At 44.4% G+C, this 14,723-nt stretch overlaps 1 protein-coding gene across 21 annotated transcripts in view; it reads right to left on the reverse strand.

Moving 5' to 3' along the window:
- The window catches only part of KALRN (kalirin RhoGEF kinase), a 637,031-nt gene that overhangs the window by 176,977 nt on the left and 445,331 nt on the right, over positions 1–14,723 (reverse strand). For 4 of the 21 annotated variants that reach the window (XM_045812705.2, XM_045812703.2, XM_045812702.2 and 1 more), the window contains exon 34: positions 4,207–5,676. The exons of the other annotated variants lie outside the window; for them this stretch is intronic. In XM_045812705.2, the coding sequence (XP_045668661.1) occupies positions 5,614–5,676 (63 nt within the window). In that variant the 3' untranslated portion in view covers positions 4,207–5,613. Of the gene's footprint in view, positions 1–4,206; positions 5,677–14,723 lie in introns of those variants that run through there. 21 annotated transcript variants of the gene reach the window in all.

Genomic DNA, 14,723 nt, shown 5'->3' on the forward strand with positions numbered 1-14,723 from the left:
TTCAATTTGTGACAGTCCATGTGTGGAAATCGAGAGCAGATTTTAGATTCTATACTGCCCCCTGTTACCATGTTCTTGGGCTGCTTAAGCTTATCCCCACATGTGTTCAGAAGAGGGAGCGGTGCTCTTTCCTCACCCCACTCCTTCCCAGGTACATCTTCTTTCCTAATGATGCTTATTTTATGTGGAAGCTAAAATAACTCATCAGTTAGCTTTGATTGAACATACAGTGAGTAAAGAGAATGAAATGGCAGAATTTCACATGGTTTATAATCTGCATCTAGAATATACTGGAATGTTAATTACTCTATATAATTTACAGAGTGATTCTATTATATGCCATGTTCTTTGACGATAGGAGTATTTCTAACTCAATTTTGTAGCCTGTTCAGTGGCTCTTACAGAGTCTGGTACATAGTAAGTGCTTAAGAAATGTTTATAGAATAAATGAGTGGTCCCAATGGCAGTACTGAAGGAAGATGTCAGAATGTCAGTGGGTTGAGGGACAGATGAGGGGAGTTTTAGAAAAAAAATTTTTAAAACCTTGGGGTCCTGGATGGTCAAAAACAGTATGGACGCTGAAGAGAGACAGCTCCTTATAACCCATGGGGCACTGTCTGTGAGAGTCAATGAGATGGCTCACTCTCTCACTGTGAGGAGTCGGTGCAGGACCGGACAAAGCAACCAGAAGAGCAAGTACTGGAAGGGAGAATTTTAATCTTTCAAGCCCCATGCCCATGATTTTTTTTTTTTTTACATTTAAATACCTGAGAATGTGATTCACCAGCCATCAGATTTAACAAAACCCACTCTCATTCTGTTGTGTGCTTTAGTGATACAGAAAACTTTCAATTATCTCTGCTAATGGAATGGAAGCAATGGTACATATAATCAAAATGCCATTTCTATTTGCCTTTGGAAGTATGATGTGTGCTTTTCCCCCAGCAGGTTTGCTTTCATAATGATTAGTTCTGGCTTAGGCTAATATTAAAATGAGTTAGCATTTTCTCTGTATAATATCTGGTAGTAGAAGAGAAGAGATGTGTTTATGGCAGAGGAAACTCACGCAGGGTTTAGTATTTGCCACAGTTAATCGCCCACGTGGATAATCTACTCGCAGCAAGTGGGATTTTCAACAGAGCAAAAGGCAAAGAGCAACTATGTATCCTGGATTTCAGTGGTCCAGAGGTAGATGCCCCAGAAGCAAGCCATACCTAGCTTAGAAAGAGTGTTAAAGGTGAAAGAACACTGGATGAGGCATAAGGACACCGGGGTTCCGTGGTGCCCAAGGGAGGCCATATAACCTCTTTGTGTCTCAATTTTCTTATCCATAAAATGTAATAATGACACCTGTTCTACCTAACAAGTTAACTATGCCAAAAGAGAACAGTGGGCTAAAGGACTTGTAAAAGTATTAAATGCTAAGAAAATGCAAAGCCCTGAAAGACAAGCAATGAAATATTGTTGTTACTTTTTTTAGGAACTGTCCTTTGCCCTAACACCTCAATGCTTAGGGACTTGGGCTGTGTTTCTGAAACCTTCCCCAATTAAAAGTAGTCCCATTTCTTGAGGATCCCGCTCTTGAAGGATAGCTACTTTGGTCATGTCCAAGCACCCTAGTGAATGGACACATCCTTTCTTGGGTAAGTTTCATTTTAACAGGGACATCTCAGCTATAATAGATTAACCTGGTGGCTCTCAAAGTGTGGTGCCTGGGTGAGTAGCATCAGCATTTCTTGGGAGCTTGTTAGAAATGCAAATTCTTGGATCTATCCCCATGCACTGATTCACAAACTCTGGGAGTGGGGCCCAGCAATCTGTTTTAACAAGTCCTCCGGATGAGTCTGGTACACACTCAAATTTAAGAACCACTGGTTAGACCAAAGGAGAAAAAAGCAAGCTAGGAATTGGGCTCTGGGACACGCCACTGACACGCTTTTACTTTTCTGAGGCGGGCAGGGGAAGGCTTATGGGACTCTTCACATTACACTGCAAAGCTCTGTGTGTGTGTGTGTGTGTCAGTGTGTATCAGTGTGTGTGTGTGTGTGTGTGTGTGTGTGCGTGTGTGTGTATAAAATGATGATCTGGAACATAATTTTCTCAGGTAGGTCTCTTTCCCAATCACCCTAACAATGTTTCCCCATCTCGGAGATTCCCTACCCCCCTTTCATGATTTACTTTTCTTTGTAGCACTTATCACCTTCTAATACACTGTATTATTTGCTTCTCTATTTTGTTTATCGTCTGTCTCCCTGGGCTAGAATATATGCTCTACAAGGGCAGTCCATTTTGTTCAGTGCTGTGTCCTCAGCTCTGAGAACTGTGCCTAGTGGTACTAGAGGGCACTCGGTAAATATTTGTTGAATTAATGGGTGAATGAATAACTGCTGAACCTGGGAAATGAGAAAATATTGGGGTCAGACCAAAACACTGAAACACCTGCAAGCATCCTTACTAGGCAATGTTGCTATGGCATAGGAGCCCTGCCTCTCTGTTCCTGCTCTGGGCTCTGAAATAAGTCTACAAACAAGGCTTGGGTATATGCCATCCTCGGGGATTTGGTTCACGATACTGTTAATCATTATAAAATGTGCTATCTGGTTTTTCCTAGGCATGGAGAGAGTGTACTGACTGATCAACATGTTTATCTGACTGTTTGGGGCTGGGGGCAGCCTATGGGTGTGCGACAGACTGGAGTGTGACATGGCAGGGAAAACAGCAGTCTAAGAACGAAAACCGGAAGTTCTAGTCTCTGCCCCTAAACTTGCTGTGTGGTCTTGGGCAAACTGCTTAGCATTTCTGGGTTTCATTTCATTTGTTGATCTCATGATCTTCAAGGCCCCTTTCAGCAGTTGTTATTATAAATCCATTCACATGTTACTTGATAAATGTATGTCTCTTCTACTGGCAAGCTCCATGAGAAGAGGGGTGAGTATATTTGCCCACCTAGTTCACATGCCCAGCACTTGTAGGCACTAGGTATTTGCTAAGTGAGCCAATCCCTATGAAAGATACATGGTGATCTCAGCCTCATCAGCCTGTGCTCTGCACAAGTATGTCACAGGGACATGGATGTGGGCTACAAAGACCTGGACTGGAAGAGACCTCCAATCACACAAGGAAGAGCAGGACACTGGCTGTGCCCCTCCCCCCCAACTCCCAGGGGATACAGAAGGTGCACAGTTCATTAAGGTGAAGACCATGGCAGTGCACAGGGGAGAGTCCAAGCTGGGCACTAGGGCATCAGCCCTGTGGTTTGAAAAAGCATGGGTCTGGAGATCAGAGACCTAAATTTGAATCACAGATCTGCTATCTTGCAGCTTTATGACGTTGTACAAGTTATTTACTTCTCTTAGCTTTAGCCTCTTCATCTGAAAAATGAAGACAGAACTGCCTGCCTCTCAAGATGGCTGTGAAGATTAGAGATGGTGTATATCAGGTGCCTTCCCAGCACCTATATGAGAAAGGTGCTCAGTAAACGGAAGCCTCCTTGTCTGGTTCTGCCCTCCTGGCCCCTTATGAAGTTTCTAAGAACGCTTCCTTCCCAAGAGAACCTGCCTCAGTTGGTTACCAGCTCAAGACCATGCCCTGGCCAGTCTGCTTGAGGGGGGTAAAGAGTGAGATAAAAAGTGTTGCTCAAAATATCTACCTTTGGAGATCTATATTTTCTTCTTTTGCTTCCAGTTTGCTTAATGAGATTCTGATATTTCTAATTTGCATGGCGTGAGAGCAAAAGGTGCAATTTTGTAAATAAAGTTTAACAACTCATTATCTTTTGAATGTGTTGAGAGTTATCACTGAACAGAACACGACTGAACCTTGCTTGTCTCTCTTTTCGGCTGCCTTTTTCTTTGCCTCCACATTGTTCCCTCCCTGGTAGAGTGAATTATACTCCTGCTCCTGCCCTGCCACTTCCACCCCACCCCTCACCCCCGCACTCATCCACTACATATGGCCATCTTTATTCTGGAAAACAAATTCTGCTGCTAGGCAACCAGAACACAAAATTGCTGTGGTTGACATGATTCTTATTAATGACCGCAACTGCACAAGTGCTGCCATCACAGCATGCCATACGTACGCTCCTGCGTCTGTCCCCAGCTAGACAGATCTTTCTCCAGAAAGTGGGATGGGTGGATTCTTGGTAGGAAATTAAGGGCCTCAGCACTCAACAGAAAGTATTTATAAATCACTGTATATCACAGCCTGCTTTAGAATCATTTTATTAGAACACATTCAAGAAAGTGACATACGGAAAAAAGACAGCAGCAATTCTCAGTCATGCAAATGCCCATGTTAAGGTTCTCCAATGGATTTAAATTCAAGTACAAAGACAGTCCTTTCCTGAGCCAGGTGCAATTCCAGGGAATGACACGTGAATTGGGAGCGCGTTTCCTCCACAAAGTTCAGAACACTGAACAAGTCCCATCCTCACAAGACTGTGAGGTACATGGAAGTGTAAACTTTCAGGATCTTAAGGACCCCTTTACCCAGCCCTCCCCCATAACCCAGCTGGGGGAAAGTGAGCCCAACGTCGGGACCTTTTAGAAATGAGGTTTAGTCTACTGAAAATAAAGCAGTGGGCCTTAAAAAATTAGAAAATGAGTATATATATATACATATATATATATAGTAATGGAATCATCTTTGCCTCTTGACTTGGTGTGGGGTTTCCAGGAAACTCTTTTAGGGGCTGGGACTCTCTTGAGTGTCTTGGAAGCTGGAGGACTTTTTAAACTTTTAACTTTTTATTATGAAAAATTGCAAACACATACAAAAGTGGAGAGAATGGTATAATGAATGGCCACGTCCCCGACCTTCTAGTCTCAACAGTTAACCACCATGGAGCCAGTTTGTTTCCTTTATTTCTTCTCCCACTTCCCACGCACCCCCAAAGGATAATCTGGAAGCACACAAAGGCTAGGAGGGTGGTCTTTGAACCAGAGACCTCAGGAGTGAGTGAGGTTAGAGGAGCCAGAAAATCCTGACAAAACTTGGGCAGACTGACGCAGATAGAACATTTGTTGGGGATGTGGTTGGGCCAATGTTTCGGAATAGCTAGACTTAACCCTCCTCTTTTCTACCATAAACTATCCCTTGTTCTTCCTCCCTCTTTCTCATGATGTGGGGGAGGTAGGCTAGATTAGAACAATGGGTTTTCCAGATTGGGGGCCACTGACAACAGAGATGTTCAATCTGGAGAAAAACTCCAGAGATAAGTATGTTCCTCTGACGAATGTGCCCCCTCACACTGCAGACCCCCAGGGCAGTGAGGGCCTGCGGTGCCTGGTGTTTGGATTGGGAGCCAGGGGAAATAGCTTGGGTCATGGGGCCTCTCACAGGTCCCTACTGTCCCACCATTTTCAACTTTGGAGGGAAGCTCAGTAACCTCGAATCGTACCCAGTAGAGAAGCAGGGAGCCCGAGGGGCAAGCCCATGGCCCAGGTGGGCAGATTTTGCTTGGAACATGTTGCCGTCTGAGCAAAGGCTGTACCCCACACCAGCCCTGCCAGAGCAGTCTCAAGAGAGGTGGGTGATGGGAGTCCAGCCGGGAGGTCCCAACGGCGGCACGGCTAACCCGGTGAGCTGCAGGGACAAGTCCCAGGCTGCGCGCTAAACGTAAGTGGAGAAAGGATCTCCAGGTCCCAGGTGCCACCGAGGAGCAAGGTTGCCATCCTGTTAAGAAAAGGGCCGGGGCTCTGTGATTTGCATATGACTTTGCAAAAATCTGCATGAGATCCCGTAGCCCTTTATAGAAAACAGAGTTAAATCATCAGTGCAACCTACTGTATTTCTAGCAACCCAATGCACAGAGTGCAACCTGGCGAACACACAATCATCCTTTGAGAAGAGAAAATGGAGTGAGCAGAGTGCTGTGTAGGACATTCCTTGGTCTGAAGGTTCAGAAGAAGCCAACCAAGTCCAGGATCCAGATGAGGATCGCTGACTGGCCACTTCCACTAACTCTGTCAGGGCTCCAATCCATAGACTTTTCCTTGCAATAGTTCCCAGTTGAGTGGTCCTGCAGTGGTTTCCCCCACACATAACAGCAGGAGGAGAGCCGGGAAGAATATAAAGAGGGCTGCATTAAAGATGAGGTCCTATGCGTGATCCTTAGTGTTTATTTCACACCCTTTTTGTTTGCTTCAACTCTTTTAGGGTCCCTGTGCCTGCCAGCAAGTCTCATTATGACATTCATTTGGGGGAAAGAAACTGAGAAAAGTTTACCCATTTACGTAGTAGATCTTTGGCAGTAAGTGACTTAAAATTCCTGATTTCAAGTGTTTCCAGGGTCCATGACATGAGGTAATCTGCATGTTTTTTTTTTTTTTCCAAGGCGTGTGGTTGGTTTGTGAGGCCGCCGGGCTGGCCGAGGGAGTGGATTACCGAGTGAGGGAGGGAGCCTGCCAGAGACCCAGCTGCCATATTCCAGTGCGGCCACACTAACTCTACTTGGCCACCAGAACAATGGAATGTGACCTTAACAATGCCCCCCCCCAAAGAAAGTCAACTTCTAGTGCTACTGGAGGAGTGAAGTATTCTAAAAAGCAATGGCTCAACCAAGAGAAAAGTTCAAGATAAATTAAGGAGTATGATCTCATATTTGACTGTGGCTCAGCTCATGATGCTGAAGGCTGCATCACATTTGCCATATAGAAATGAGAAAACAATCTGAAACTCCCTTAGTAAGAACTCCAGCCAGGCAAAAATTGTCCATTAAGGGAGAGAAAACACTTCAGCATCAAGTTAAAATGGTAGTTACTCTGAGCTGTGAAGATGATTGAGGATACTTAGGATTCAGAAGGGAGAGGAGAGTCTGAAGAAAGCCAGGAGCTATACACATGCATTTGTGAAGTAACTCATGGAAGGTACTAGTGACCACTGAGCTCACTTTGGCCAGGGCAAAAGGGTGTTAGGAATTTTATATCACATTACATTAATGGGGAGGTGGGGTGGTGGAGGGGTGGTGTCCTCTGTCCTGCTTAGCTCACACCAATAATTCATTGTCATTACCAGTTTAGTTTATAAATGTGCTATAAGATCTGTAGAATTTATTGCAGTGGCAGAATTCAACAGTTTTATAAATGCTGAATTTGACATTTTGTTCCTTACACAGTTCTTAAAATTCTGAAGGGGGAGACAGTTTTAAAAAATATTTTTATTGTCATTTACTAACATAGCTAATGTTCATCATCATTTTTATTGTCACTATTAGCAGCTAATATTTGTTGAGCACTTAGCATACGCCAAGCAAAAGGCTGAGTGTCCAGCATGCATCATTTCGCGTAATTTGCACCACAATGTTATGGGGTGGGTAATACCATTACCTCCATTTTGCAGACGGAAGCCCTGAGAGGCCCTGCCCAGGATCAAACAACTGGCAAGTGAAGGGAGTGAGAGCTGTACTGGGGTTGGTTTGATTCCCGAGGCTATCCTTAACCACTGTGTATGTTGCCTCTCATAAAGGAGAATCCATCTCCTAAGTGGTATTTGTACATTTGTATGTTTGTGGATTTCAAAGGTCTGGGAAAGCATCTCACATATTTTGAGGATCCATATTATCCTCAAGGACCTAACTAGAAGTGGTTTGGGTCACTTCATTATACATAGTCATTAGATTTTGCAGCAAAATGTTTATCCCCTTTTAAACCTAAGTTGTGATCGTCTCTGTGCACCTACAAATCTTTCTGATGGTTTGATATGTGACATCTAAGAAGTAAAGACATGTAGGTAAACTGAATGCTTGTTCTCTAAAACCCCGAGAAAACACAGACACATTTATAGGAAGCCATTATTGTATACAGCCCAGTTGGTAACATGAAAGAGTGAACCCAATGCATAGCTCTTAACTTTAAAAATGACAGCCGTTCATAATCTCATTGAGATGATTTTCTAAAAATCTGACCTAAAGAAAGGATTAGTGGGAAAAGTTTAAGCGGAAGTGCGCGTGCGTGCGTGTGTGTGTGTGTGTGTGTTAAAAGGCCATTACCTTTTTTTTTTTTTTTTGAGATGTGACTGATTTCTATTATTTAGAAAATAACTCCCAGCTTGGAATTCATACATATTCCATATCCAATCACCATATACCTTTGGCATTTTGATTCAGTAGGCCAGGGCAGGGCCTGATGTTAGCTTTTAGAAATACTTCCCTCATAATTCTGCGGGTTGCCTGGTTTGGAATCCTTCGCACAGACACTTTCTCTATTTCCCAATCACTCCATCGCTTGAAAACCCGAGTTTTGCAGTGTTTCAACTGCATTTTCGCATCTGCCAGCACACACTGTCCAAAAGTACTTGTCTTTGGCATTTTCCACGCGGGGCAAGAATCAGTGAGATGCACTTCATAGGACAGTGGCTTTTATTTACCAGACCTCCCCCGTATTCTTTTATTTTAGGTGGGAAGGGGCCTGTGTTGAGATTTCCCCCACCTCCCACTATTCAGGTACATACCCCTTTATATAAATACTTTGTATAATATAACATAGGCTCCATTCTAATGCTAGACACTCATAATAGAAGCTTTCTGAACTACAGAGAGATGTCTGTAGACCCTGGGTGCACAAGAGACAAGCACTGGACATCCAGTGGTATAAAAATAGCCACGAATAGGGAACATATTTATAGGTTATAGATTTATACCTTTCTAGATCCATAAAGAATTTGAGGCAACTATACTCCATTATCTTTTTAAATGCATCTTCAGTTAACTGTATGTCCTGGATGTTTCTGATGGAGTGGGAAACCAGAGAGGCAGGAGGGTGCCCGCATCACTACTCCCATGGTTAAGTCATAATAAACAACTTCCTTTATGCTCCTGATTCACGCCTTGCTCTGCTAGGCACAGAGGTCAGTGAGTGACTGACCCATGGGATCCATGGAGCATGGAATGCTCTTGGTATTTTAATTCAGGTGTGTTTCATTCAGATGATGGGGGTGGGGGGTGCTAATGATAGGACTTAGACCATTTGAGCCATAAGGTTACTTTGTGTGTTTTGGCCTGAATTATTCAATTGTTTTTAGTGAGCTTGTCCAGTGGAAGGCAGTGTGCATAGCGGACATCAGAAAGACCTGGGTTCAAATCTTGGTTCTGCCACTTTCTGGTTGTGTGACCTTGGGCAAGCTATTGAACCTCTCTGAGTGACATTTTCCTCATCTGCAAAATGAGGATAATGATACTTACCTTGAAGAACTGTTGTGAGGACCGAATGCAAGAGTATACATAAAATGCCAGGCTCCTATGAGGAGTTCAGCAAGACAGGTGGCTGTTATTGTCAGCTGCTTACACTCCGGATGGCTTCCTTGCAGGCAGCCTTTGTGCTTTTCTTGGCCTGCCCAATTATAGCAGGGATTTCTAAGAGAAGGACTGTGCCTTTCCCATTAGATAGGGAGGCAGGAGGTGTGGGGTATTATCCTCGATGGGGACTTTATGTGTTCTGTTTGTTCCCATGATACACAGGGAACTCTGCAAATACCGTATTAACTGGTTTAAAAGAGCTTTCTCCACCCCAAATGTCAGACTAGAGCCTGGACTGGAAATTTTCCTTGATGTAGCCATCAGAATTAAAAATGGAGATACAGAGTAGTAAAAATATTGAATCGTGCACACAGGAAAGACATAAACACCGTGAAGTGTATCTTTAGTTTAGTTCTTTTTAAAGGACTGATCTGGTGACCTCCTTATGTGTTCTTTCTTGCTTTCTACTCTGCCTGATGGTCTCCTTTTGGCTTCTAGGTGCCTGTTTGTTGCTCATGCTGACCCCAGGGTTCCTCATCCAGAATTCTATCAGGAACTTACTGAGGAGGGCCAGGTGGCCTAGCAGCTTAGTGATTAGCAGGAAGGCCTGGCAGGCGGTGCAGAGTGCACTCCCTCCCAAGTGACAGGCCAGGCGCTCCCCGCTTCTGGAGGAGCACCCCAGCAAAAAGGTATCAGCTACAGCAGGGAAGAGGCCATTTCCCTGTTTTTCTCTTTCTGTTTCTCCCTCTGCTCAGGGAATCCTCTGAGAGAACCACAGAACTAGGCAGTGTGGGAGAAACATCCTTGAAAATATTTGTGTCATGTAATTTTTTGGTTTCATTTCAAGTTCAGGAAGGTTGTAAATTGCCTCTTTACCAAGAATTCTTATCAGAAAACATTCCCTCTGCCCTTAGACTGTGGGAGCTGAAGGGAGAGAGGGAGGTGAGGGGCCGGGAGAGAGCTGGGTCTTGACCTAATGATGAACCTCCTATTTGAAACCTTGCTGCCCATGCAGAGTAACCCATTTCCTTCATGGAGGCTCTCTGTGTCCTCCTCACCTGAGTCCCAGCATCCCCATGCTGAGTCATTCTGGAAACCTCCCGCTCTGGAATTACAGGGGCTTAAAACCAAACTTGAAACATGTGGGCTTTCTGTCTCTCGCTCTGTGTATCTCTCCATGGAGTCTCTTGGACTTGTATACTTTCAGCTTTTCCTCACCTTTTCCATAGTTGCATTAAATAGCTGCATTTGGGGGAAAACTCCGACAAACTCCTCATCTCCTTGTCACCCCCAACTGGCCACTCCCTGAATTTTCCTTCTCTTTCCTTTCACTGTCCCAGGCTCCTGATCTACACAACGAAACAGTTTCTGGTTCCTCAGCTCACAACCTTGGCCCATCCTACACGTCAGCCCAAATTCACTCTCTGGTCACTTTCCTTCCTCTTGAGCTACTGAGAAGTCAATCCCCGTTTCCTACGAGGTACCTGCTTGTTGCCTTGTCCTTGGTTCATGTTGAGGGTTGACCTCAGCAACAATCTAATAATTGTGTTCCTCCCTGTCCTTTAAAAATGACATCGATCAGGGTTTTCTTTGTTAATAAAAGTAATTTTCTTGTCATAGAGAATTTGGAAAAAGCCACCATCCAGAAATAACCACTATTTACATTTTGGTGTATTTCCTTCATAAATACATACATGCGCACATATATGTATATACATATATATGTACGTCTGCATACATAAGCACAAATACCCAAACATATACACATACACATTGCTTTTTTATGTTTAAAACAGAAAAACTAGTCTTTCCTATTCAGAAGGAAAAGGAAGGCTCCCAAGCAGATGGGAGGAAAGGAACTGTACACTGTAGGAAGGTCACGTGGCCAGCAACAGCCAGGAGCTTTTGGAGCCCATGACTTAATAATAGCTTAAAATGTCATGGGCCTCATGGCCCGATGGCCAGGGGATATGTCCAAGAGATCCCTGCCTCCCAAACCACGTAGATGACTATTTCTTAGAGAGTGTATGGAGACACATTCGGAGACACACAACCCATAAATATACAAAAACGGAAGTTATACACATAAAACATACTATTCAAACAAGTCTTTTCTGAGCATGTCTATGAATGTCTGTGAATATCTGAGCATGTCTATGTCAGTGCACTGCAGATGACAGAAGCTATCACGTGTGAGCCTTGTCTTCCCGGATCTCGGACTCAGCTGCTGAGGTAAAAGCTAACTCACAGGGAACACCAGCGAACTGGAAGAAAATGCTATCTCACAGGGTGCTGAGGGAAGGGACTCCAGAAATCATTCTAATAACAAAGAAAACTTGTTTCAACAACACTCTTCCTGAGGTCAGAAACATATCTATCAGTACAGAGAAATAATTTTGGAGACATGGTGATGTCTGTGATAGGTTGGTAGGAAAGGCAATTATTATTTAAAAGATCATTCTACTTAGTGAAGATAATCACACAGATAATCTACCAGAAAACATGTATTAGAGGAAAGCTTTGCCGACAGCAAGGGAGCCAGAAGAGGGGCAGGACCGGGGGAAGGGGCCTGTGTACCAGGAGCCTGTAGGTCCTAGAGAATGCTACCGTGGTTTGGGAGCCATGCTTCTCCTCTTGAAGCTCCCAGGGACAGACATTACATAGTCCATGAAAGTCCAGAGCCAGGATGAAGAATATGCCATCGCTGTGGTGATCCACTGCAACATGATTTCAGGAAAAGGATCAAGAATGAAGGAGAGCCATGATGGCTGAGAGGCAAAGCTATGGATGGGGGTTAAGAAAAGATTATCTGGGAGATGGTAGGTGAAGAGTCCAGTTTCAGGCCTGCTAAGGATAGCAAGGCGAGTCATCCAAGTGCAGTAATGCCACAGACAGTTGGAAACGGGGCTGGGTCCCAGCGTGAGGGATAGGGCTAGAAACAGAGATTTCTCAACTCGTTGTTAAGAGTGCGATGTTATGCTCAACAATGTGGCAAATCCAAGTAAAACACATAACATATGCCCTGAATGTTAAAAGAATGGTATCTGACTTGCTTGTTTGTGTGTGTGCGGGCAGGGCACGGGCAACACTGGTGGCTGAGAGGTGTGTGTGTGGGGGGAGTAGTGAGCATCTGCACGAAGGTGGCATGAGTCTGGCTGGCAGTGAAGGGCGGGCCAGATGTGATTATACAAGTCAGTAAGCATCACTGGAGAAGGACGTAAGCAGGAGCCAAGCACGATGTGACCAGGGACATTCAACTGCCATTATTTACTACGTGCTAGATGCTGCAGTAGACAGGAGATGCTGCAGAGAGACAGCAGACAGGAGAGCCATGAGCAGCATGAAGACCAAGATACGATTCTTAAGGAACTCACATGTAACATGGGAGAAAGACATATAGGCAACCACTTATTTGATAAGTGTAATTAGGTTGAAATATATAAATGCCAATATTCACCCATTTTTTAGATCACAAAAACAGTAGTTTCATCTGATTCAACCGAAAGTAGGTGCATCATAGTATGCAGAACAGATAAAGGTCTCTAAAGGATCATGTGTCAGAGGGAAAACTATACAAACATTTTGGACATGGGCCTGTCCTTTATCCTTAGTGAATGTGCTACTGACGGCTTTTAACTGGCAAGTGAGAAATGAAAGAAAAGCTTTAGGAGCATGAATCTGGTGTCAGGAGATAAGAAAAGATAAGATGCAGGAGCAAAATCCCAGAAAGCAGGGAGGCCACTTAGAAGGTTACTGAAAGAATTTCAGCAAAGGGCAACCAAGGCCTGACAGGGTGGTGTGACAGAGATTTTGAGGGATTCGTCCTCAGGACTCGGCAATAGACTGGCTATCAGGGAAGTCTGCCCCAAACAGGGAAGTCACCCAGGTTACCGGTTTGAGAGAAGAAGGAAATCATTTTTTGAGATTGAGATTGAGACTGAGACCGAGGAAAAGTCAGACATCCAAATGGAAACACAGAGGCAACCAGTTGTAATGACTGTGCTCAGCTCTAACGCTGCTCATTATGTGGCCATTTGGTCTTGAATTTGCTTGTCGGTTTTCTGGTTCCTCAGTAGAACTTAGCCTTCATACAGGTGGGGACTGGCCTGTTTTGCTTCACACACATCTCCAGGGCCTGGCACATGGGGGAGTGAGTGAATAAACTCATATGAAAACCGCCATGAGGAGTAAAGTCACTTCAGAACTATAATCTTGGCATTTTTGTCATGGACATCAGAACTGAAGCAACAACTATGGTTGGAGGTAGGGAGGATGTAGAGAAAGAAGAATCAGGAGAAGTTCAAGTGCAGCTCTCCCCGGAGCATGAGGTAACAACACGGGTGGACGGGAGCTGGTTGACGACATGCGGGAGAGGAGGTGCTGGAGTGAGATACTCGAGTAGGTACAAAGGATGAGATTCAGGGGCTTGTGGATGGGTTAACATTGAACTCTTTCTGAGTCTAGTGAAAGGATCAGAGAGTAAGATGACCGTGGTACATCTAGGTGAGGATAAAAGTAACCATCATGCCAAAACAAAAAAGAAAAACCCTCGGTTTTTCTTGGATGCTAACCAATAAAATCTAAATTCCTTTGAATGGTGTGCAGCATCTGCTGTAATCTGACCCAAGCAATACTTCCGGTCTTATTTTTCACAGCTCACCTCACAACCCAGAATTCAAGCAGGCATATCTACTCTGCATGCCCCAAACTCTTCCGATGTTTCCCCTTCTCCCTTACTGGCTCTTACCATTTCATCCATGTAGAACGACCTTCCTCTGCCCCCCTCCCAGTGCTGCCTGGATAAACTCTACCCACTCAGTAGAGTCTAATGCTGAAACTCCTCTGATCCTCCTGAACTAGGATTTTGATTTTCTTAATTACACCTGGTCCCAATTTCTAGATCTCGCTCTTATCCACAATGCCAAACATGTTACCGTATGTTTATTTGTTCTTCATTTATTCCTTTCACAAATATTTACCGAGCACATTCCATGAGTCAGTACTTTGCTGGATTCAGTGGAGCAGTGGCAATATAAAACAGACATCCTTCTGTCCTCAGCCTGGTGGAGGAGCCAATCATATAACCACACAAATGCTTATGGTCATGATGACAGGAAATAACAGTACAGGGCGTCGTGACAGATGTGACTTGGGGAAGGGACTTAGGCAATGGGTCAGGACAGACTAAAATCAGAAAGAAGAGAGGTTCGTAAAAGGGGTGGACTTAGGCATGGGAGGAGAAAGAAGCTTCCAGGCGGAGAAAACACAGGCCCCTATATGCAGGCCCTGGGCTGGGAAGAACCCTGGCACGTTCAAGGAAGCCCAGGCAGGCTGCAAGGCGGGACACAGGAGGAAAAACGGCCCCCATGAGGCCAGAGAAGTGGGCTGAGGCCCAGATCATGCAGTCACATCGATCATGTTGAAGATTTTGATATTTATCCTAAGAACAAGGGACGCTAGTGAAGGGCTGGAAGCCACAAAGTGACAT

Source organism: Ursus americanus, chromosome 4 (assembly GCF_024610735.1).
Source record: "Ursus americanus isolate L20-20 chromosome 4, mUrsAme1.1.p, whole genome shotgun sequence".
Taxonomy (NCBI): Eukaryota; Metazoa; Chordata; class Mammalia; order Carnivora; family Ursidae; genus Ursus; species Ursus americanus.